The sequence below is a fragment of the Mustela putorius genome, unplaced genomic scaffold (assembly GCF_011764305.1).
Source record: "Mustela putorius furo isolate JIRA1106 unplaced genomic scaffold, ASM1176430v1.1 tig00000281_pilon_pilon_pilon, whole genome shotgun sequence".
In the NCBI taxonomy this organism is placed as follows: Eukaryota; Metazoa; Chordata; class Mammalia; order Carnivora; family Mustelidae; genus Mustela; species Mustela putorius.
Genome location: NW_025421343.1, coordinates 27532501 through 27556053, shown reverse-complemented (window position 1 = coordinate 27556053; position 23553 = coordinate 27532501). Strand labels below are relative to the sequence as shown.

At 36.1% G+C, this 23553-nt stretch overlaps 1 protein-coding gene across 3 annotated transcripts in view; it reads left to right on the top strand.

The window, feature by feature from the left end:
* Positions 1–23553, top strand: part of STRN (striatin) — a 113823-nt gene that overhangs the window by 29769 nt on the left and 60501 nt on the right. For all 3 annotated transcript variants that reach the window (XM_045079252.1, XM_004765442.3, XM_004765443.3), the window contains exons 2-3: positions 7472–7575; positions 15941–16014. In XM_045079252.1, the coding sequence (XP_044935187.1) occupies positions 7472–7575; positions 15941–16014 (178 nt within the window). The remainder of the gene's footprint in view (positions 1–7471; positions 7576–15940; positions 16015–23553) is intronic.

Here is a 23553-nt window from a genome sequence, read left to right as displayed (position 1 = left end):
TGAGCCAGAATCAAGAGTTGGACACTTAACTGACTGAGACACCCAGATGCCCTTATTTTGTGTTTATTTTTATATTTAGTGTTTTTGTCTATAACTGTGTTTCTGGTTCTAGTTGCATACAACATACACTACTGATCTACGTATATTTTTTTCAGCATACAGGTTTCATTCACTGAACGGTGAGCTCTGTTTTATTTTGTTGCTGTCATAGCCCCAGTGTTAACTCGCTGGTGCAAAGCAGTGCTCAGTTAAATGAATAAATGTGAATATTCAATAAATTTATGATTCAAATCCTCATTTTTGGAGACCGCATTGTCTGGTCTTAGCTTTTTTTCTATACCTACGTGTTCTGGTCTTGCACTCTCCTTACATTGGAGGTGCATTGTGACTAGGAACTTAGTTTTGTCTTTCCTATATTCTTTATAGTAATTTGGACTGTGGTGGGTAGTAGGTATTCCCTAACAGTGTGATTAAACTAAATGAAAAATGGTCAGTTTTGTTTTTTTTTTTAATCACGAGACTGCTAAAAATATAGTCATAAACAAGAAATTTGGAAGAGAATCAAAAAAGCTAATGTGTCCTTGTTTGTCAGCTTGAGGGCCTATATAAGACCACTTCTGTGGAGTATAGAGCTAGGGTTCTGGGACAGCTCAGTTCCTCGTTCTTTAACGGCCTATTTGCTTTATTTTTGGCCTTCTAACTATGTCACAGATGGTGTAGGTCAGTGGTTCTCCAAGTGCTGTCCCAGAATAGCAGTATTAACATCACCTGGGTACTTGGTAGAAATGCAAATTCTTAGGCCCCACTTCAGACTGAGGGTGGAGCCTGGCTCAGGAAGTCTGTGTTTTAGTGGGTCCTCTTGGTAATTCCCCTGGTAAAGTTTAATGTCACACCGTCTTTAGGAGAGCGGGCTATCTAGAGGCAACAGTTGCATGCCAGAGAAAGCCAACTGGCAGGCTGAATTTAAGAGAATAATGTAATCCAAGGCTTTTCAGAAGGAATAGATACGTATGGTTTTTGAAGATGTTAAGATATAAAGCAAATTATTGAAACTTCATTGTATGCTATTTCTTAGCCTAAGTAAACTGTATTACTCACTTTTACTTTTCAAGTATTTCTCTGTTTGTGAGTTTGTGCTCAAATTCAAAGTGAGAAGCTTGAATTGGTCAAGTTTTCTTGTACTTTACATTTTTGTAAAAGTGAGTGCTCTTTCCCTCCCATAGCGGATGACCAAGAAACAACTGAAAAGTGTCCAACCCAAATTAATTTTTTGTGTATTTTTCTTTTTGAATATATTTTTGGTGATTTCAGTTTTAAAATTTCTTTTTTATCAGTTTCAAATTTGAGCCCTTTTTAAATTTTAGAGTACAAGGTTTCAAATTAAGGTACAGTTAAAATAATTTGTTTTTTAGATATTCCTGCATTATGCACATAAACCTGCTTAGATAAAACAGATTTATATTCCTTATCTATATCCTTTTGACAAATTGGAATTGAAAAATAATACAAAAATTAATTTTTGTTCACTATGTAGACTCAAATCGTAATATCTCCGGTTGTTGTTTTTATCTTTTTTCATTTTAAGATTTTATTTATTTATTTGACAGAGAGAAGACAGCGAAAGCAGGAACACAACACAAACGGGAGTGGAAGAGGGAAAGCAGGCTTTCTGTTGAGCAGGGAGCCTGATGTGGGGCTAGATCCTAGGCCCCTGGGATCATGACCTGAGCCAGATGCTTAACGACTGAGCCTCCCAGGTCCCCCAGTCTTTTTTATTTCTTTCTTTTTTAAAGATTTTGTTTATTTGCCAGAGAGAGAGAGCGCGTACACACAAGCAGGCAGAAAGGCAGAGACAGGCAGAGGCAGTGACAGAAGCAGGCTCCCTGCCAAGCAAGGAGCCCGATGCAGGACTCTATCCTAGGACTCTGGGATCATGACCTGAGTCAAAGGCAGCGGCTTAACCAACTAAGCCACCCAGGTGTCCCTAATCTTTTTATTTCTAATGGTTAGGAAATGAGGGCCTGATTCTAGGTATATAATGTAAAAATCTTATAAGGCATCGTGAAAGTTCTAGCATTCATTTTCCCTGAAAGTTTTCTTTTCGGATATATGAGCCATTACTGTTAGGTTTCCTTGTATAGATAAATGGATGCATGATGACTTAAAATTTTAAAAGATGAATTATTTTATTTGTAACACTTGAAAACTATTTTCATACCTTATCTACTTGATCAAATTGAGTTTATTTCTTTTTCTAATTTTTTTCTCAATATTTCAATTGCATGTCTTAATCTTTTGTTCTTGGAACTCTGGAAAGTTCAGAAGAATTCACTCTGAGAATGTTGAGGTGACAGTAGTGCAGGCAGAAGCAAGAGTTTTAAAAAGTAGGCAAATGGTAGCTCAATAGTTCATAGAGAAGTATAGCTATAAAATAAATAGGTAACTGAGTTCATCACTATTCCATATTACTTAACAGTATTGGAGGCTAAGCATAGATTTGTTCCCTAACTAGAGAACTCTCTTATTTCAGAAGGAATTCTGTTGTAGTGATGTGCAGGGAGAACTTTAAGGGACCCTTTGGACCATGCATTTTTCTGTCTTGTCCTTGTTGCTGAATACTCCCACTACATTACCTTTGTGTCTTGAGTTTTCCAAGTGGTGTTTCATTCATGGTTTTGCACTGTCATCTTAGTTCATTTGTGAGAATGCTGTGCTCTTTAGGGATATAAACTACTCAATCTCTTGGTGATTGTTTTTTCTCCTTTGTAAAAATAATGTAATTGGATTAAAACATCCAAGACAGGGGTGCCTGGGTGGCTCATGACCTCTGCCTTCGGCTCAGGTCATGGTCTCAGGGATTGAGCCCTGCTCCCGCCCCTGCTCTCTGCCTGCCTGCCTGCCTACTTGTGATCTCTATCAAATAAATAAATAAAATCTTTAAAAAAATAAAAAAAACATCCAAGACAAAGTCTACAAACTGGTGACTTGTGGAGCCAGATCTGGTGAATGAATTTGTTCTGCTGTAATTGGCTTTACATTTCTCAATGAAGAGACTTCTATGCATAGCAACATGCCTGTGGTACAGCATTCAGAAGGTGTAAGGACAGACATGGATATTTGAAGGTAGTTTTAACTCCTGTTCCTCTTTCTCCCATCCACCTAGTTACTTTCTTTGGAGATGTTCAGAACGACCGCATGTTTGTGAATCACTCCAGAGTTATTACTTATACATAGAAGCATAATAGTATATTTACCTTTTTGTTTTAAACCAAATGGTTGCAAACTATATACTTTGTTCTCTGTCTTGCCTTTTTGTTTTTCCATTTAATCTATCTTGGGAATCATTCTATATCAATATACCTAGAACTGTCTCCTTTGTAACAAAGCATAACATTCCTTCGTGTAGATACAGCCCACTATCTTTTGATTTTTCCTTTCTTTCCTTCCCCCACCTCCGTTCCCCCTCCTGTCTTTCAGTCTTTTTTCCCCTTATGTCTCTCCTCCCCTTTCTGCCTTTTCAATTAAATAAGCCAATTCAAACAATAGTATCCTTCCATATTAGTATTCAGGGGTTTTGAATTATTTATTTATTTAGTGAAAGATTTTATTTATTTATTTGACAGAGATCACAAGTAGGCAGAGAGAGAGGAGGAAGCAGGCTTCCTGCTGAGCAGAGAGCCCGATGCGGGACTCGATCCCAGGACCCTGAGATCATGACCTGAGCCGAAGGCAGCGGCTTAACCCACTGAGCCACCCAGGCGCCCTGAATAATTTATTTTGCTTATTTTTTCCATGTGTACTTTAGAATTATGTGTTGTATTCTTTGCTTAGATTTTATTTTTTTTTTTGGAAGTTTTATTCTAATCATCTTATTTTTGTTATTATAAATGGGATTGTTTTCTATCATTATATCTATTATTTATAGTTTCTGGGTTTTAATTTATTATTTTTATATATAGCCTTTACTCAAATTCCTCTATATTTTGTAAAACTTTATAGTCAGTTTCTTTGGATTTTCCTAGTATCTACTCATATCATTTGCAAATGATGATAATTTTATTTTCTTTTTTCAGTTTTTAAACTTTTTTCTTTCTTGACAGATGACATTAACTACTACCTCCAGTATATGGTTAAATATTTGTGGTAAAAAATGGCAATCCTTTTTTGTTCCCAATTGTCCGTATTTCTTGGGTTTTTCTATTATACATGATGCTGACTTCGAATTGAATTTTTTGTATCTTATCATATTAAGGTAGTTGGCCTAGTGTTTATTTCAAAATTTAAAAAAAAAAGATATTATGTTGACAGAACAGTTGCAAGGGTAATACACAGAATTTTTTCCTTCCTGAACCATTTGAGGGTAAGTTGCCAGCCAGCCTAATAGGCTGTTGCCTCCCACCCAATACTTTAGTGTTTATTTCCTCTATACAAGTACTATCTTATGTAACCATATATAACCATCAAAATCAGGAAATTAATACTGATACATTACTACCATCTAATCTTCAGACTCCATTCATGTTTCATCACTTGTCCTAATAATATCATTTTATAGCCAAATTCAGTTCATAATCTTGTATTACATTTGGTTTTCATGTCTTTTTAGGCTCCTTCAATCTAAAACAGTCTTTCCTTGACTTTTATGACCTGACACTTTTGTACATTACAAGAAAGTTAATGTAAAATGTCCCTCAACTTGAATTTGCCTGATATTTCCTTATGATTGATTTCAGATTATGCATCTTTGGCAGAAAGAAGTATCACAGAGGTGTTCTGTGATCACCAAGAAAAAAATCACTAATATAATTATTCTTTTTTATTTATCTTTCTAGGCAACTCCATCTTCTCTGTAATCTTTCTCTAAAACAGTTCTAGATCTTTTTTTTTTTTTTTTTTTTTTTTGTAATTTGACAGAGATCACAAGTAGGCAGAGAGAGAGAGATGAGGAAGCAGGCTCCCTGAAGAGCAGAGAGCTGGATGCCGGGCTTGATCCCAGGACCCTGGGATCATGACCTAAGCCAAAGGCAGAGGCTTTAACCCACTGAGCCACCAAGGCACCCCTAAGTCTTTTGTTTTTATTAAATATTTAGCTAATCCAATATGTGAATTGGTAGAAGGATGGGGAAGCAAGTGTACTGGGAAAACAAGGAGTTTTTAATCACAGTAAAGACTTTCCAGTATTATGGACTGAAGTTTCAGAATCATCCAGGAACCATGATGGTGGCAAAAATACAAAACTAGCCAAAGGATATAGAGAGGAAGAAATTGGTCATTGATTTTGTCATTACTTTGATTTTTATAATTATATGGCTAGGTTATTGTTTTTATTAAAGCCATATTGAAGAGTATATAGAATTCTATGCCAAAGCATTGTTTGGTCAAAGAAGTTGGGCTATCATATCCTTTTGACAAGGCTTTCATTTTTGTCAGCTTTTATTATTCCTTTTCTTTCTTTTTTTTTTTTTAGCAGGTGGGTGTGAGGCAGATGGGGATGAGGGATAGAGGGAGAGAGAGAGAGAGAGAAAATTTCTCTCTCTCTCTTTTAAAAGATTTTATTTATTTGGGAGAGAGAGAGAGTGAGAGAGAGAGCATGAGCAGAGAGGAGAGGGAGAAGCAGCTCTCTGCTGAGCAGGAAGTCAGATGGGGGCCTCAGTCCCAGGACCCTGGGATCATGACTTGAGCCAAAGGCAGATGCTTAACTGACTGAACTACCCAGGCTCCCCAGGGAGAGAGAATCTTAAGCAGGCTTCATGCCTAGTGCTGAGCCTGACTCGGGGCTCTATCTCACAATCCTGAGATCATGACCTGAGCTGAAATCAAGAGTTGAAGCTTAACTGACTGAGCCACCCCTCATTTTTATCAGCTTTAAATGCAATGTATTATTATTATGCTTACATAAAATAATGAATCTCCTTGCAGAATACATAATTTCAAAGGTTTTATGATCATTAAGTTTGGGTAGTATAGATATTTGATGTCTTCTCTTCTATGATTGTTTTTGGAGTATTTTAATTCTGTAAGAAAAAATAACTCTTCTTTAATTGCAATTTTAAGACCTTATTGAAATAAAAACAAAACCAGCACTACTTGTATCTTGAAAATTGTAAGATCCGGGGCGCCTGGGTGGCTCAGTGGGTTAAAGCCTCTGCCTTTGACTTGGGTCATGATCCCAGGGTCCTGGGATTGAGCCCCGCATCGAGCTCTCTGCTTAGCAGGGAGCCTGCTCTTCCTCCTCTCTCTCTGCCTGCTTCTCTGTGATCTCCATCTGTCAAATAAATAAAATCTTTAAAGAAAAAAGAAAATTATAAGATCCTTGGTAAATTGGATTTTGTGTTCAATATGGTACTAAAAACATAGAAAGGAGTGTTACTCAAATAGAGTAGAAGTTTAGTGGTTCACTCACTAAACTTTAGTTGGACAATCCAGTTTCTTAAGGATGTGTTAAGGTCATCATTAAATATAAGTTCTTGCTCAATTAAATAGAAAGCACTGTGGAAATATAAATAATTGTTATCTGCATTAATGTAATAGAAATGGAGGGGGAAAGCCTATGAGAATAGTGAAATTGATGGCTATCCTTGAGGGCCCTTCAGTCCTTTCTGCCCTATTCTTAGTGGTATTCTAGTGGTGTAACTCTACAGGAGTTACTTTACCAAGTGAATGTTTGTAACATAGTTTCAGTTCCTTAAGTGGAAGATACTATTTCAATTCTAAATGTCCTTTTAGATATTCAAGAAAGCCATTCTTTCTAGCTGTTTTACTGAAGATGAAAATTTTATGGTTTGTTTACATGTTAAAATGTAGGGTTTTTTTCTTTAATTATTCCTTGAAGGGGCCAGGAACCTATAGAGGGCTGTGGTTTCTGATTTTCCTTTTTTGAACTTTTACTTTTTTCCTGCATATTAAAAAATCTCCTAAAAGGGGGTGGAGTGAAAGGTGTGGATTGAGAAAAGGCAGCTGTTTATTGTTTGTGGGGGAGGTCCAGAATAAAGTCTTTCAAAACAATTTTAAATCCATCATAAGATTTACATATGTGGTGAAGTTCTGAGAACTGTTACTTTGCAGTGGTATTACAAGAACTCAGGATTTTACCATCCCCTTTCCCCATCCTCACTTTTATAAAAGAGAAGCCCCCTCAATGCCACAAACACTTGAGCAAACTGTACTGTACCCTTTGCATAACGTCTGCATTTATATTGGTTGTTTTAGATTATAGAATCTTAGAGGATACAGTCTACCTGTTGTAATATCCCTGATCTGAAGTAAAATGCATATTTTTTTTAAAAAAACTTTTTTTTACCTCCTTGCAATCAATGCCGTTCTATATATTTAAATACCTTGTGACACATATGTAAAAGGAAGTGTATTTGTATCTTAAGTGTCCAGTCTCCCAAAGTTTCTGTCTTCAACTGGGTTAAACAGTTTTTTAATTTGGTCTAATCTTAGCTTTGTCTTTCTTTTCCCTACTTAGGCCCAGATTGCTTTCCTTCAGGGGGAAAGAAAGGGTCAAGAAATTTTGAAGAAAGATCTTGTGAGGAGGATCAAAATGCTGGAGTACGCTCTTAAACAGGAAAGGTAATTCAGTGAAATGGAAGATGATGTTCTGTGTAAAGATTGGAGTAATTTTTCTGTCATTCCTAAAACAAATCCAAATTTTAATACTTAATACTTTCGAATTCAGGAAATAGTATCTGTATTACACATTTTAAAATGGTTATAATATGTTAATTTAATGTTCTTGTGATTGTTTAGTAATCATGACCAATAAACTGATTTATATGATTTATTTTAAAAATTTCACATTTTCCCTCTGTCCTGTCCTTTTTTAAAGAAACTTAAATGCTTTCTGAGCTGTTATTATCCATTTCTTTATGGAATTGAAACTGTTTTTGAGTTGTAAAGGAAATTTCTGTGATGCTTACTCCCTCATCAACTAATATTATTTAATTTGATATGTTTTCTTTGGGAAAAAATGTAGACTGTCTGGAGAACCTTTTTATCTTTTTCTAGACTTTTCTGGTATTTTGTTCCTTTGCTATCAGCTATTCCTATCTCTCCGAAGTGAACCTTATCTTTCCATGTTGCTAGTGTCTAAGATACTCTAGTAACAAAGCTTGGATCACAAGTAAAGGACAGCAGGTCATAGATGAGAATTTTGGAAATTTTTATATGAATTACAGTGGTCTTTGGAATTTTTGTTTTTAGATAATTTTTCGTTTCTGATAATTGAGTACTTGATAGGCAATATTGAAATTCTCTATTTTGCTTGTTTTGATCACATGCTTTTTTCCTTTCTTTGAAGTTAATGGATGGGCTGTTTGCAAAACTGCCATAAAATAGCATTTAACAGAAAATATCTGTGAATACTAAGAAACAGATTAAACTTTATGGAACTTGTTTTCACCTTTACTTGGGATCTTTGAATGGCACAAAATAAAAAATAGATGATTCTTTTTATTCCTGGAGAGATTTATTGAAAGCTGTATTGGAGAGATGGTGGAGAGAGGGAAACTACTTTTTAAAAAAATATGTAGTTTGGGAGTATTTTAGGTTTTAAGCAATCTAATTATAGACATCATCAAAAAGAAAGTAATAACATTAATAATGGCAACTATTTATTAACTACTGTGTACCAGGCCCTAAGTTTTAAAAACGAAGTAACTTGAATAGAATTACAAAGTTGTAGGAGAGCTGTGATTCAGATCCTCAGGTCTGTCTGATTCTGAAATCTATACTCTTTACCGGTACATTATTCTATCTTTGTAATACAGAAGAATTAAAATATACCTATACTAAAGTAACTAGGGGTGTGTGTGTGTGTGTGTGTGTGTGTGTGTATGAGTGTGTCCCTTATCATTAAACATTTCATTAATGTATCCATTCAACTTAAGTGTTGTGCTAGAGTTGAGTGTAAACATAGGCCACCGTCCTTATCCTTAAGGGCTCAGAGTAGCAAGAAACACACTTATAAACCACAAAAGTGCAGTTCACTATGGTAGGTGCTATGGGAGATATCTGTACAGAGTACAGTGGGGTCACAAGGGAGTGGTTATTTGGTTCTGAAAGGTGGATATAATTGGAGAAGCAAGGATATAATTGGAGAGGAGCTGAGACTTCAACAGCATCATAAAAATAAGGCATTTGCCAGATAGGCAAAGTTCAGGAGGTAGAGAGGATATATTTGACAGGGAACAGAGCAGTTTGGTGTGTTACAGAAATTTGCAGTCACTGTGTGGAGGGTAGGATGTAGTTGTGATTTGATAAGTGATAATGGTAGACGTGGGCAAGAGCCAGATCATGGAGAACTTAACTAAGGAGTTCCGACTTTTCTCTTCCATATAATAGGGAACATTGAAAGTTTTTCAAAACATTTTAATCTAAAATTTCTCAAGCTAACAGTAGTTGCAGGAGCTACATGCCTTTTACCCAGATTCACCCAGTTGACAACATTTTGCTGTATTAACTGGTATGTTCACTCTGTAGGCACATTGCTTTTTTCCTGAATCCTTTGCTACTTAGATACAGACATTATACCTCTTTGCCCCTGTTTACCTCAGTATATTTCTTCTAAGAGCAAGGAGGTTCCCTTATACAATTATAACTCTTTATCAAATTAAGGAAATTTAATGTTGATGTAGCACTGTTACCTAATACAGCCCATATTCACATGTTCCAGTTATGATCTTAATAGAATTTTTTCCCATGAAATGTCCCAGTGATGATTTTTATAGTACTTTTATAGTACTATATTTTACAGTACCTTTTTCCTGGTATAGGATCCAGTCTAGGGATACATATTGTATTTAGTTGTCATACAGTTGAAAGGAGCATGAAATAGTATAAAATAGATTTTGGAAAGATCACCACTCATTATGGGGGATGGAATGGAAAAAATCTGTTAATAGAAGCAGGATGAGAAATTATAATATGGTAGCTGCTGGAATAGAGGAGGCTATGAAACATTTTTTTATGTTTTTAATTAATTTATTTACTTTTAAAGATTTTATTTGTCAGAGAGAGAGAGAGAGAGAGAGCGCGAGCACAGGCAGACAGAGTAGCCCACAGAGGCAGAGGGAGAAGCAGGCTCCCTGCCAAGCAAGGAGCACAATGTGGGACTCGATCCCAGGACGCTGGGATCATGACCTGAGCCAAAGGCAGCCACTTAACCAACTGAGCCACCCAGGAGTCCCGCTATGAAACATTTTAAATAGAATTCATAAAAATTAGAGAGGATTGAGTATAGAGGTATAGAAGTTTCTGGCTTGAGTCAAAGTTTTATAAGTTATATAAATTAAAGATTAAGAAGTAAGTGTTGAAAAACAGATATGGGAGTGGGACTGAGGACTAGAGGTATAAACTTGGGAACCATAAATATTGTGGATAAAGTTATAGGAGTAGTTGAAGCAAGCAGAAGAAGTATTATGGGAGAAGAGAGAATCATCCGGAGCCACAGGAGATGGAAATGTTTGAGGCAGAGGGAGGAAGAGCCAGCAAAGGAATGGTTGGAGAAGGAAGAGAGAGCAGTATAGTGGAAGCAAGCTGAAGAAGGCGGGAGTTTGACAATTGCAGATGCCAAACAGACTCAAAGTAAGTAAACTGAAAAACTGAAAGTAGTCATCTATATTTGCTAGGTAGGAGCTTGCTGGACTTGCCAGAATAGTTTCAGTGAGGTAGCAGGAACATAAACCAGATCACAGGGGATTGAGAGCTGAGAAGGACAGATAAAGTAGAGACAGATACAGTCACTTATTTTTTTCAAGTAGTTTGATTTTGAAGAGCAGAAGAGATAACTGGCTGGGTCTAGAGAATTTTTTTTTTTTTTTAAACTAATGGAATTCTTGAGAATAGTCACTGATTTTGTATCTTTTGAAATTTACTGAATGATTTGAGATTATTCCTGATGTTATGGCACTATTTAAGTATAATAAGAAATAAAAAAGCATACATTAAAAAGCTCTTAAACATTTCAGTTCTTTAACTCTGAAGTTATTTTTCTAATGCTTTAATGCCAGGAATTTTAAAAAATTTTGGAGTTCGAGAACATTTCCATTCTTTTGATTCTGAAATTATTTTTTCTAATACTTTAAGCCAAGAATTTTTAAGGTTTCTTTTATTGAACATAATTTGAAACATAAATGTAGAGAGACTGATATCTTTTATATACACCTCCAAGCCTCAACAGTTAATGTTCCTGTCAGTTTTGCTTCATCTTCATCTATTTTAGAACAGCGAATTCTAGACATCTTGTCATTTACCCTGACACAGCTAAGTATAAGGATCATGATTTAGAATTGCTGTGTTACAGATTTTCTAAGTAGTCCCACTTAAAAAGATCCAAAATTAAGTGAAACTGAATCTTTAACATTACAGAAAGATTACTCGCCTAGTCAGGAATTTTTCAAGGCATTCCTTAAAGTGTGATGGAATATGCAAAATGAGCAAATTTCAAAAATACATAGTGTTTAAGATTTACTCAGGAACTTCTATACTGAAGAACCTTAAATGCTATATAAGATACAATTCTGAAACATTCCATTTTTTCCCCATTTCTCTCTTTAATCTGCACTACTGTAAAAACTAAAAAATGTGCCCCTTGCCTCTGATGTTTCCATATTCTAATTGATCTTCCACATTTGTAGGATTCATTTTTTTGAAATACAGGTGTTATATCCCTGCTTAAAAATACCTAGCTAATTTCAAAGATCTTAATAAAACCTCTTACAGCCAGGGCCCTTCCTAGTTCTGTATACACACGTGCATGCGTGTGCACGCACGCACACCGCACGCGCGCGCACACACACACACACACTTTTTTTTTTTTGGGCCCATGGTGTATTTTTTCCCCCACTTTTTCTTTTGACAGAAATACTCTTCTGTATTTGTCTGATTGGAAATGGTTTTTTGAGGTTTAGGTAAAATCTCATATGTTACCTTTTTTTGGTAGTTCTCCTTGACACCACCTTTGACAGAATTAGATAACCTGTTATCTGAATTCCTATAACATATGATAAAACACATAACTCTTATCACAGTGTGCTGTTGTTACTCAATTTCTATCTCTTAGGCATCTCCTTGCCTCCACCTTTAATCAATATAAATTGCAGGTTATTCCCAGCAGCCAGTACTGTGCCTGAGATGTCAAAAGAATTCAGAAACATTTCCTTGATTTAATAAAATTATTTTTAGCATCAACATTTAAAATGTGATTCGGATGCTATGTTATATTCCTACCACATTATTTATAATAAGAGACTTGGGAACAAAACTATAATGGAACTTCTTTATTATTACACAACTTTTATGCTCTTTTATCCAATAAAGGCCAGTTGGGAGGCCAAGCTATGTATTAGACATAGAGTTTATAGGCATGAGCTCTGCTATTAATTTTATAGTCACATTTAGACAAAAAGATAAGGGAGTAAGGTTGTGGTAGGTAACATTGTGAGATGAAGTATTAAAACCATGGGAAACGGGGCGCTTGGGTGGCTCAGTCATTAAGCATCTGCATTCGGCTCAGGTCATGATCCCAGGATCCTGGGATTGAGCTCATATTGGGCTCCCTGCTTTCTGGGAAGCCTACTTTTCTCTCTCTTACTCACCCTGCTTGTGTTCCCTCTCTCACCGTGTCTCTCTCTGTCAAATAAATAAAATCTTAAAAAAAAAATAAAACCATGGGAAACAATATGAGTGAGAAGAGTATTTGGCATGTTGGCTTCAAAAGGAATGTTACTAAGTTGAGAAAGTTTCTGTGAGTAAATTATTTTTCAGTGAATTTAACAGTTTAGTAGGGAGACCCTGCCTTAAGGGAATGCAGCCGGTGGTAAACACAACAGTTCTTTACTTTCTTTGTCTGTGTCTATTTTTTTAATGAACTGTTAGTTCATAGTATGTTATTTTTATTACATACATTGTAAAGAATATTTTCTGTTCCCCTTTTATATAAACTCTGTTGCAGTTTTTCCCAAGGCCACTAGAATGCGCTGTAGTGCAGCGTTTCGTGTGTAGAAAGATTTTTTTTTTCCTATACACACAAACACACGCACACATGTTCATATATGTGTATATATATATGTACATATATATATAAATAAGCTCCATAATATTTTATTGCTACTTTAATTCCATCCTCAGACCAGTTCCTTTCAATCGCTATTTGACTTTTAGGAGGTATTATAACTTTGTGTTGGTAGATGAAAAATCTGAAGATTGACAATTACATTAAGAACCTTGTTTACTTTCTGGTAACTAAGTAAAATTAAGTGGCTATATTCTCTAACAATCAACATTATTACAATACGTTGAAATAGGCTAGGAAATGTTTGATCTGGTTATGAAATGTTTGTGATTAACGGAAACATTGGGAATAGAGAAAAAGATATTCTAGTTAATTTGGAACAAAAGTATTTATTAAAATTTTTTTAAAAAGAAGAAATACAGGGACGCCTGGGTGGCTCAGTTGGTTGGACGACTGCCTTCGGCTCGGGTCATGATCCCGGAGTCCCGGGATCGAGTCCCGCATCGGACTCCCAGCTCTATGGGGAGTCTGCTTCTCTCTCTGGCCTTCTCCTCGTTCATGCTCTCTCTCGCTGTCTCTCAAGTAAATAAATAAAATCTTTAAAAAAAAAAAAAAAAGAAGAAATATATGCATGTTGTTAATTAGCCAAATAACACGGTATGGTCTTCCTTATGCATTGCATTCCCTTACCAAAGGAAATCTTGCTAATATCTTATGCATCATGTATTTTTCCAGAAATCTTCTATGCATATGAAGTATATACATATATATATGTATATATAAAAACACGTATATAAAATAAATAATCTTTTTTACTTTGAACTATAAGAGACTCTTAATCTCACAAAACAAACTGAGGGTTGCTGGGAGGTGGGGGAGAGGGATAGGGTGGCTGGGTTATGGACATTGGGGAGAGTATGTGCTATAGTGAGTGCTGTGAAATGTGTAAGCCTGATGGTTTACAGACCTGTATCCCTGGGGCAAGTAATACATTATATGTTAATAAAAATTTTTTTAAAATTCTTTTTTATTTTTAATAGGTGCATATTATTACAAAACATTTTGTACATATGCAAAACGTAAAAAGACTAATATATAATATGCTCATATACTTGCTACCTACCTTAAATAGAACACAGCTGTCTTTAATTTTCATAGGTTTTCTTAAGATTCTCCTTTATAGGGGCGCCTGGGTGGCTCAGTGGGTTAGGCCGCTGCCTTCGGCTCAGGTCATGATCTCAGGGTCCTGGGATCGAGTCCCGCATCGGGCTCTCTGCTGAGCGGGGAGCCTGCTTCCCTCTCTCTCTCTCTGCCTGCCTCTCCATCTACTTGTGATTTCTCTCTGTCAAATAAATAAATAAAATCTTTAAAAAAAAAAAAAAAGATTCTCCTTTATATAACCTTGATTTTTCTGTTATAGCTGCAAAATAATATGAATCCCAGTACTTTGCCCATTTGACCAAAGAATTTCCATTTCCTCTAGCCCTTTTTTGAAATATAAAAACTAATTTATGTTACATGCTCAATTAGTTTTTTATAAAAAAAATTAACTTGAAATTTGGGTATATTATCCCCTCATTCCTTCTTTATCACTTTATTACTTTCGTTTTTCAAATTATTATTATTGTTGTTGTTATCCTAACCTTATTACATTTAATATTTATTATAAAAGGCCTCAATATTTTAGGGAAGCAAATCAGTCAAAATACATAAATGCATTATGTAAGTATGACCATTTTGGGTTGACCTTTAAAATTTTTACTTTATCTGGATTACTTTTCTGGTCTCAGATGGTTAAATCTGAAATGGTGAAATCAGGTTAGCCAGAAATAATTATATTCAGCTAGCTTTAAAAGGGAAATAGATACGAATTTCTGTTCACAGTTCTTCCTGAAAAGGCAAAGGATATCTTGACTATTAAAAAAATTTGTTCATTCCTGTTGAAATATCTTATTCAACACTGGTGGTTAGGGCTGATTCCCCCTCCCTCCTTTGGGTTGTTTACTGTAATGCATACTTGATAAATCATAATTGCCTGACAAGGCACAGAGTATTATAGATTACTTAAAACATTTTTTTGAGTATAATTGATACACAATGTTACATTAGTTTTGGGTGTCCAACACAGTGATTCAATATCTCTATATGTTATGCTATGTTTGCCATAAATGTTGCTACCATGTGTCACCATACAGTGCTATTACAGTATCATCGACTGTATTCCTTGTGCTGTACCTTTTATTCCTGTGACTTATTCATTCCATAACTCAAGCCTTTATCTCCTACTTCCTTCCCCCATTTTGCCCATTCCCCCACCACCCTTCCCTCTGGTAATTCTCTGTTCTGATTCTGCTTTTTTTTTGTTTTTTCTTTTCTTTTTTTTTTTAGATTCTACATATGAATGAAACCACTTGGTATTTGTCTGTCTTAGTCTTATTTCACTTAGCATGATACCCTTTGGATCCATCTATGTTGTCACAAATAGCAGGATCTCACTCTTTTGTTATGGCTGCATAATGTTCCATTGTATGTACATATCATTAGATGAGTTTTCTTTTTATAAATACATCAATTTTGAGAAAGGTTAGTCTTCTACAAGTTTATTTCATGATCCAAATTTATTTACTGCCTTTGATAGTAGAATTATACTTTGGCAATCATCAAGGAAATTTGAATACTATAGAAAGTAGAATGTGATATGTAATTATAGAAAGATTTATGATTCCCAGTGTTACTCTTTTATTTGTTATAATGACACTTAATGGTGTAACAATAAAAAAAATAATGATGACCACTTTGACATCGTGGAAGGCTGTTTTGAAAGGTAGCCAGGACTAATGTATATTGATGACTACTCCTGTTACATATCCTCAAGTTCATTTAAATATGTTTAAGATGGTTTGTATTTTCTTATTTCTTTGTTAGAGCCAAATACCACAAGTTGAAATATGGAACAGAATTGAATCAGGGAGATATGAAGCCGCCAAGCTATGATTCTGGTAAGCTAATTTTAAAGGAAGTTTAAATGATTAAAAAGAAGTTGACATCTAATATTTGTAGCAGCAATATTTTTAACTGCAAATTAATTTCTAATTATTTGTGTGTTAGTGATTTTTTCTGACCTACTTTATTAGCGCTAATCACTTAGTGTTGTTTCGGTGATTTTCCATTACCTTCCTTTCTTTTTCCTCTTCCCCTTTCTTTTAGTTTCCCATTTTCTGCTTATGTTCTACACTTCCTGGAAGGATCAGAATTCATGGGGTAAACACACTAACATAACTGTGTCTTGCTGGGTTTCCCAGTATTAATGGGAACTTCAAGATGTGCAGTACAAAGCACATGATGCCCTTGAAATCCCGAGAGAAAGAGAAGGAATGACAGAGTTCAGAGATACTTTCTCAAGTACAGGGAATTCCTAATCCCTTCAACCTAATCCCTCAATTGCAGGTGCAGAATTATTCTTGGATTTTCTTATGCACAGAAGATTCTGCAGTCAGACCATCTTTTAACAGCTGAAACATTTATTATCTTTTTGTGTTATTTCTTCTTTTTTTTTCTCCTACCTTCCTCTTCCTTTCTACAAAAATAGCACTTTGTAAACAATCAGATATTAAGGGTATAGATTTAATTGACTTATTAGTAGGTATAACAGTAAGAAAACTTGTTCAAAAGTTATGTTTCAAATGAGTATGTTTTGACATAATTTCAGATTAAATTTCTAGATCAAATATCTGAAGATACCAATTATTGTTTCTATCATTGTCTAAAGTATATGCCTTTTACTAGGGGTTTTATGTATGTAAACCTTAATTCTTAAAACAGTTGCTCATAAAGATGATATTGTTCTTATTTTACCTATGTGAAATTTGAATTCAGAGAAGTGGAGAAACTTGTATAAGATCACACAACTATTAAGTAATGGGAATATAGATCTGAGCCCAGGTATAATGACTCCCAACATTCATATATATTTTTAAAATTTGTTTGTTTGTTTATGTAATCTCTACACCAGGGTAAGACTCGAACTCATAACCCTAAGATCAAGAGTCACATGCTCTTCTGATTGAGCCAGCCAGCTGTCCCCAACCTATAAAAGTCCAAAATTCATATTAATTCCATTTTACCACACTGCTTCTGTGTTTGACAATGTATGAAAATGAAAAAAAACCTTATAATGTAAGTTCTGAATGTGCTGCTAACTTAAAAGTTCAATTCAGTGTGGTAATGTTCACACATTTCCCCAGCTGAATAATGAAGCCTTGAGATTTAGAGCAGTAACAGTTGATCATTGGCCTATTTTTTCTTTGTTTTTTAAATTGTTCTGTCTTACTTTGATGTCTCTCCTTTTGACTTGAGATGCACTTAAATGTATTAAATTTAAACTATTTATTAAAGGCTGTCCTAAAAGTATCTTGTCTGATTCATAGAAATGATTTACTCAGAACTTTTATATAAAAAAAGTTTGTTTCCTTATTTTTAGATATTATTTTAGGAGTATAAAAGTCTAGTTGCAATGTATGCAAATTGTTTATGTTTATAAGTAAATAGTGTGGTTCTAGAAAAAGTTTGACTCTTATGCATGTAAGTTCATCTCTGCCCTGATACTTGTGGTATTAATCTTTCAGGGATTGCTCTGCTGCTTATCTGAAACTGGGAAAATAGTGGAAATAATTCACAGCTTTCAGGTTTATTTTCTTAGTATACAACACATGGTTAGTACCTAGTATGCTTCCATCTATTGATCTTTCATTGTTTATTTAAAAATACTAAATATGGGGCACCTGGGTGGCTTAGTGGGTTAAATAAAGCCTCTGCCTTCGGCTCAGGTCGTGGTCCCAGGATCCTGGGATTGAGCCCCGCATCAGGCTCTCTGCTCAGAGGGGAGCCTGCTTCCTCCTGTCTCTCTGCCTGCGTGTGATCTCTGTCTGTCAAATAAATAAATAAAATCTTTACATAAATTAATAAATAAAAATACTAAATATGTAATGCTTGTCAGACCCAGCATCAAATTCAGTGAAAAAGGTAGCCCTATTGAATTTTTACAGTGAAGATTAAAAAAAAAGTGATCACAGTAAAATGACATGTATAATGGGGAAGATAATAGGTGTTATGGAGCACAATATCTGGTCCTAAGTAGTCAAATGGTATTCAAAGTTAACATCTGAAGGACAATTAAGAATTGGCCAGGGAAAATGAACTTACTAAATATTTGCTGAATGAGAGGTGGGAGGAAGGCAGAGGGGAGAATCTGGCACATTTGAGAAATAAAATAACTGGCTAGTAGAGAAAGGGAGGCAAGGAATATTTCTAGACACAGCAGGGGAAGGGGGCAGGGCAGATTGTGAAGTATCTTACAGGGGTCTTGTAAAATATTTTAAGGAATTCGCATTTTATCCTAAGAGTTTTGAGAAGGTATTTGAAGGATCAGCAGCAGTGTAGCAGGTGGGTCAGAGAGCAGCCGGACCGGTGGGGGGGGGCTGGCGGGAGGTCTGTTGCTGCCTCCTGGCTGAACGGAGAAGGGTGCCTTGACCAGGGCACTGACTGCACTGACTGGACGTCAAGAGACCGGGGGGAGGGGGGTGTTGTGTTGAGAAAATACTTCTGGAGTAGAATCTGCAGGAATGAGTTCCAGTTTTGATGTAAGGGGATTTAAAAAAAGGGGACATTCAGAGATGACCCCCATACTTCTAGTTCCCAAAACTAGATCGGAAGTAGATTGGGAAGATTGAAAGATAAATCACTTTTGGATGTATTAGTTAGGCAGTCAAGTGAAGATGGCTGGTAAGATGCTGGCTCTCTGGGTCTGGAGCTCAAACTGAAAGTATGGGTCTGATGTATACATTCGAGAGGCATCAGTACATGTTCCCAAAGGCACTCAGGTCATTGGAGAGGAGGAGGAGGCGCCTCCCCCCAGACCCTCCAACTCCAGACTTTATTCAGAGTGAGAGGAGGACCTGGATTGGAGCCCTGAGGACTGGTAGAAGAATAGAAAGTGGAAAAGGAAATAACAAGAATTATCTTAATGGTAGGATGGAAACCAGGAGAAGAGAGGGATTCCAGAAGTAAGGACTCTAAAGCACTATGGTTAATAACCAGAGGTTCTAAAGAGTAGCTTTAAGATTTAGTGATACATGGGTCATTACTGTGGGCAGTTCTGGAGAAAAGGGTAGAAACAAAGATATGAGTAGAATATGAACACTAAGCCACAGTTATCTTTTCAGGAAGCTTAGATTGTGAAGGTGAAAGAGAGGGATAGCTTAAAGGGTACATGGGGTCAAGGAAAGTGTGTGTGTTGGGGGGGGAGATGTGTTTCTTAGAAGAGGAGCAAATAAAAATGAAAGAGAAAAGATAGTCAGAATCGGAAGGACAAAGAATGGAGGGAGGAGCATGTCTTTTATTCTCAAGAAAGAATGGAAACATTAGGTGATGGATTTGTAGGTTTGGGCTTCACTTTGGTGGTGAGTATTTAATGTGATGGCTTTATGTGTGGGACTGGATTACCTGCTTAGAGTGTATGAAAGGTTTAAGAAAAGTAGAGAAGTTTAAAATAAGAGCAGGAGAGCAAACTGATCACAAACAGTAGGATTGGGAAAAGCTAAGGGTCCAGTTGAGGAGTGTGATCGTGAATTCATATACATGCATTGGTTTGCACCCTTGACAGCTTGGGTAAAAATTCTTGAATTCATGGAGAGACCAGACGGACAAGAAATTTGAGGACATAGACTAAAGAATAGTTGAAGTGGTAGACTGTGAACTGAAACTCGAAAGGAATGGAAGTGAGGACAAAAGGAGGCTAATGGGTAAAAGTGAGGGGATAGGCTGTGGTCCGGAGCAGGCCAGCCAACTTTTCCTGTAAAGGCCAGATAGTACTATTTGTGCTTTTTAGGCCATATGTGCTCTGTTGCAGTTACTCAACTCTGACATCCTAACATGAAAGTAGCCACAACACATACGTGAATGAGTACGGCAGGCCACATTTGACTTGCAGCTTGTAATTTGCTGGCCCCTGGTCTAAGGTTCCAGCTAAGGAAGAACTGGTGAGGTGGGAATAGGAGCTTGCAGAAAATGCTCAGAGAAGGAGTTTGTATCTGTGCTTGTTCTTCATAGTGACAGGATCTAAGGTATGACAGCTAGAGAGGGTGGTGGTTGTGGGGAGGCTGAAGTGGATCACCCACATGAATATTAACTTTGCTTAAGATGAGGTAAACGTTTGGTTGCAGAGGAGGCATGTAAGCCTGGTTCCAAGCGTTATTGAGGGATTTGTGGGTGGCAGTGATGAGGACAGTGACTAGGAGAGGGTAGAAGGTGGTGTATCCAAGCAGGGTACACTTTAAAGAAGCAGGAATTCTTCTAGTCTTTGCTCTTTTATCCATTTACAGTATTTCTTTTTAAACTGATAATCCAGTCATTTTCTGAGACAATTTTCACAATAAAATTAATTTCCCTTCTAACTTTTTCTCCCCCCTCTACCCTAGGAAATTTTACCCCAGGTTATGTTAAAATCTATTTATCTTCCATATTTTAGCTTCTTTTATTTAATATTAGAAGCCAGGTACATAATAAAAATGAGTATTTTTATCCAGAATGACAAATTCTGTCTTTTAATTGAGATGTTTAGACCATTTACTTTTCATGTGACTATTTATATGGTTAGATTTAAAGCTACCCATCTTGCTGTTTGTTTTCTGTTTGTTCAGTCTGTTCTTTAATACCTTTTCCTCTACTGGATTTCTTTGGGATAATATAGTTATTGGTTATTTTTTTAAATTATTCTATTTTTATCTCTTGCTGACTTACTAGCTGTAACTCTTTGTTATTTCGGTGGTTGCCTTAGGGTTTACAGTATACTTTTTTTTTTAACTTGGCGCAGTGTGTCTTTAAGTGACAGTATACCACTTCTTACAGTATGAGAGCCTTGTAAATATGGATTTCCATCTCTCTTTGGCAGTTGTTTTCACATTATTTTGCTTCTATTATGTTGTAAGTTACACACTACATTATTATTATTTTTTAAAGATATTATTTATTTATTTCTCAGAGTGAACACAGGCAGACAGAGTGGCAGGCAGAGGCAGAGAGAGAAGCAGGCTCCCTGCTGAGCAAGGAGCCCGATGCGGGACTTGATCCCAGGATGCTGGGATCATGACCTGAGCCGAAGGCAGCCGCTTAACCAACTGTGCCACCCAGGCGTCCCTACATTATTATTTTTGTTAAACAGTCAATTCTCTTAAAGAGATTTAAACAATCTAAACAGTATATATTTCCAGTGCTCATCATTCTTTGTGTGGATCTATATTTTCTGGTGTCACGGTCCATCTACCTCAAGGACTTTTATATATCCTATAATATGGGCTGCTGCCGGTGAATTCTTTCAGCTTTTGTGTGTCTGAAAGTCTTTCTTTTGCTTGCTTCCATTGTTTCTGATGAGAGATCTTCTATTAAGCTTATCTCCATTCTTCTGTATGCAGAACATGACCTTTTTCTCTGGCACTTTTAAGATTTTTTATTTTGTCATTGGTTTTAAGCAATTTCATTATCGTGTGTTTTGGTGTAGTTCCCATGTGTCCCCCTTTCCAGTGTTTTCTTGTGCTTGGGGTTCATTGAGTCTCTTAGATCTGTGGATTTATAGTTTTCGTGAATTACTGAACTTTTCAGCCATTATTTCCTCAGATACTGTGTTTGTATGCCACAATCTAGAAACTCTGTCAGGGTGGTAAGCTGGAATAATCAGTGTGCTGTGTGCTTCCTTTTTCTCAGGGATCATTGTCCTTTGTTGCCTGACAGCAGGTCTTAACCATGATTTCATCTATTTTGTTTCAGGGTGAATTGGATCCCTGTTACTTCCAACTTGACTGGAAGTATCAGTCAACTACTTTTATATTACCAAGCAGTTCAACTCTTACCAACTTTAAAATCCTCCCTTTTGTTTGATGTCATTTTTTTTAACTTGATAAAGTGAGAATGAATCTGATAGTTGATTGAGAGAACTGTGAATTTTAGCTTGGATAAGGAAATGTGGGGAAAATCAAGTTCGCATGTATAAGAGTTTTTTTTTCTCTTTAACTTTAGACTTTTTAAAAAAAACATGTAACAGGGAGTCAGAAATCTATCTCAATGCATGAATATACTTTTAAAGAGGGTGAAGATGCATTCTTATAGGCTTAATTTATTTTTTATTAAGATAGTATTCACATAAGTAAAATTCACTTTTTTAGTGTTTTCGCAAAAGCATATAATCTTGTTACTACTACCCTTTGTAGTCAGCCCCTTTGCCACCAGTCTAATCCCGTGGCAGCCACTCATCTGTTTTATGTTCTTATAGTTTTGCTTTTTCTAGAAAGTCATATGAATTCCAGAATCATGCAGAATATAGCCTTCTGATTCTAGCTTTGCTCACTTAGCATAATGCATTTGAGATTCGTTCCTGTTGCTGCGTATCTGTAAATAATTCCTTGTAAATAGTATTCCATTGAGTGTATGTGTTGTACTCTGGTAACATCACTAGCTGCCAAAGTAGGCACAGGCAGTGGAGTACTTCTGAGGGTGGCTTAGAGAGGCCTGTACTGATGGGAAATTAGATGACCTCAAAAGTTCCTTCACATATGAAATTTTTAGTCTTTTGGAATGCCACTGTAAGTATTACTTGGCAAGTATAGCTTACTTGACTTAAGATCTATTAGAACATACTGTAGTATATTCCTGAATGTGTGGAACCATTTGTGAACCATAGTTCTTGAATTTGTAGGTCAGTGGAAACAATATGTGTATTGTTTTTCCTAGGTATGGGGACATTATTTTTGCCCTTTTTTTAAAAGTATACCCTCTGAGGTCATACCAAAGTAATCTACCTTTTTGAGGTAACTTAATCTTCTTGCCGCAGTCTGGTCTACTGCTGTTTCTTTTGATTTTCTTTCTTTCTTTATTTTTAATGTTATGTTAGTCACTGTACAGTACTTCATTAGTTTTTGACGTAGTGTTCCATGATTCGTTATTTGCATATAACACCCAGTGCTTCATTGCAATACGTGCTCTCCTTAATACCCATCACTAAGCCAACCCATGCCCCCACCCCTCTCTCCTCTGAAACCCTCCGCCTGTTTCCTGGAGTCCACAGTCTCTCATGGTTCATCTCCCGCTCCAACCACTCCCCTCCTTTATTTTTCCCTTCCTTCTCTTAATGTTTCTTTGGTGTATCACAGAGCTTGGCCTGATTATTTTAGGAGGAAAATTGAAAATGGAAAATCTAATTCTTATTTATATATTTCTTTAATTTTTTATCGTTGCAGTGATAGCATGTAGAGGGAAACGTGAGCGCTGGACTCAGACATGATTTCAGCACTTAATTGGAAATCATACAGTTAACTTGTAAAACTCATCTTTTTCATCTTTAAAATGGGGATAGTAATAACACCTATCTTTTCAGGTTGTAAAGATTAAAGGAGATAATGAATGTGGTTTTTTTTTTTTTTAAGATTTTTATTTATTTGACACACAGAGAGAGAAATCACAGGTAGGAAGAGAGGCAGGCAGAGAGAGAG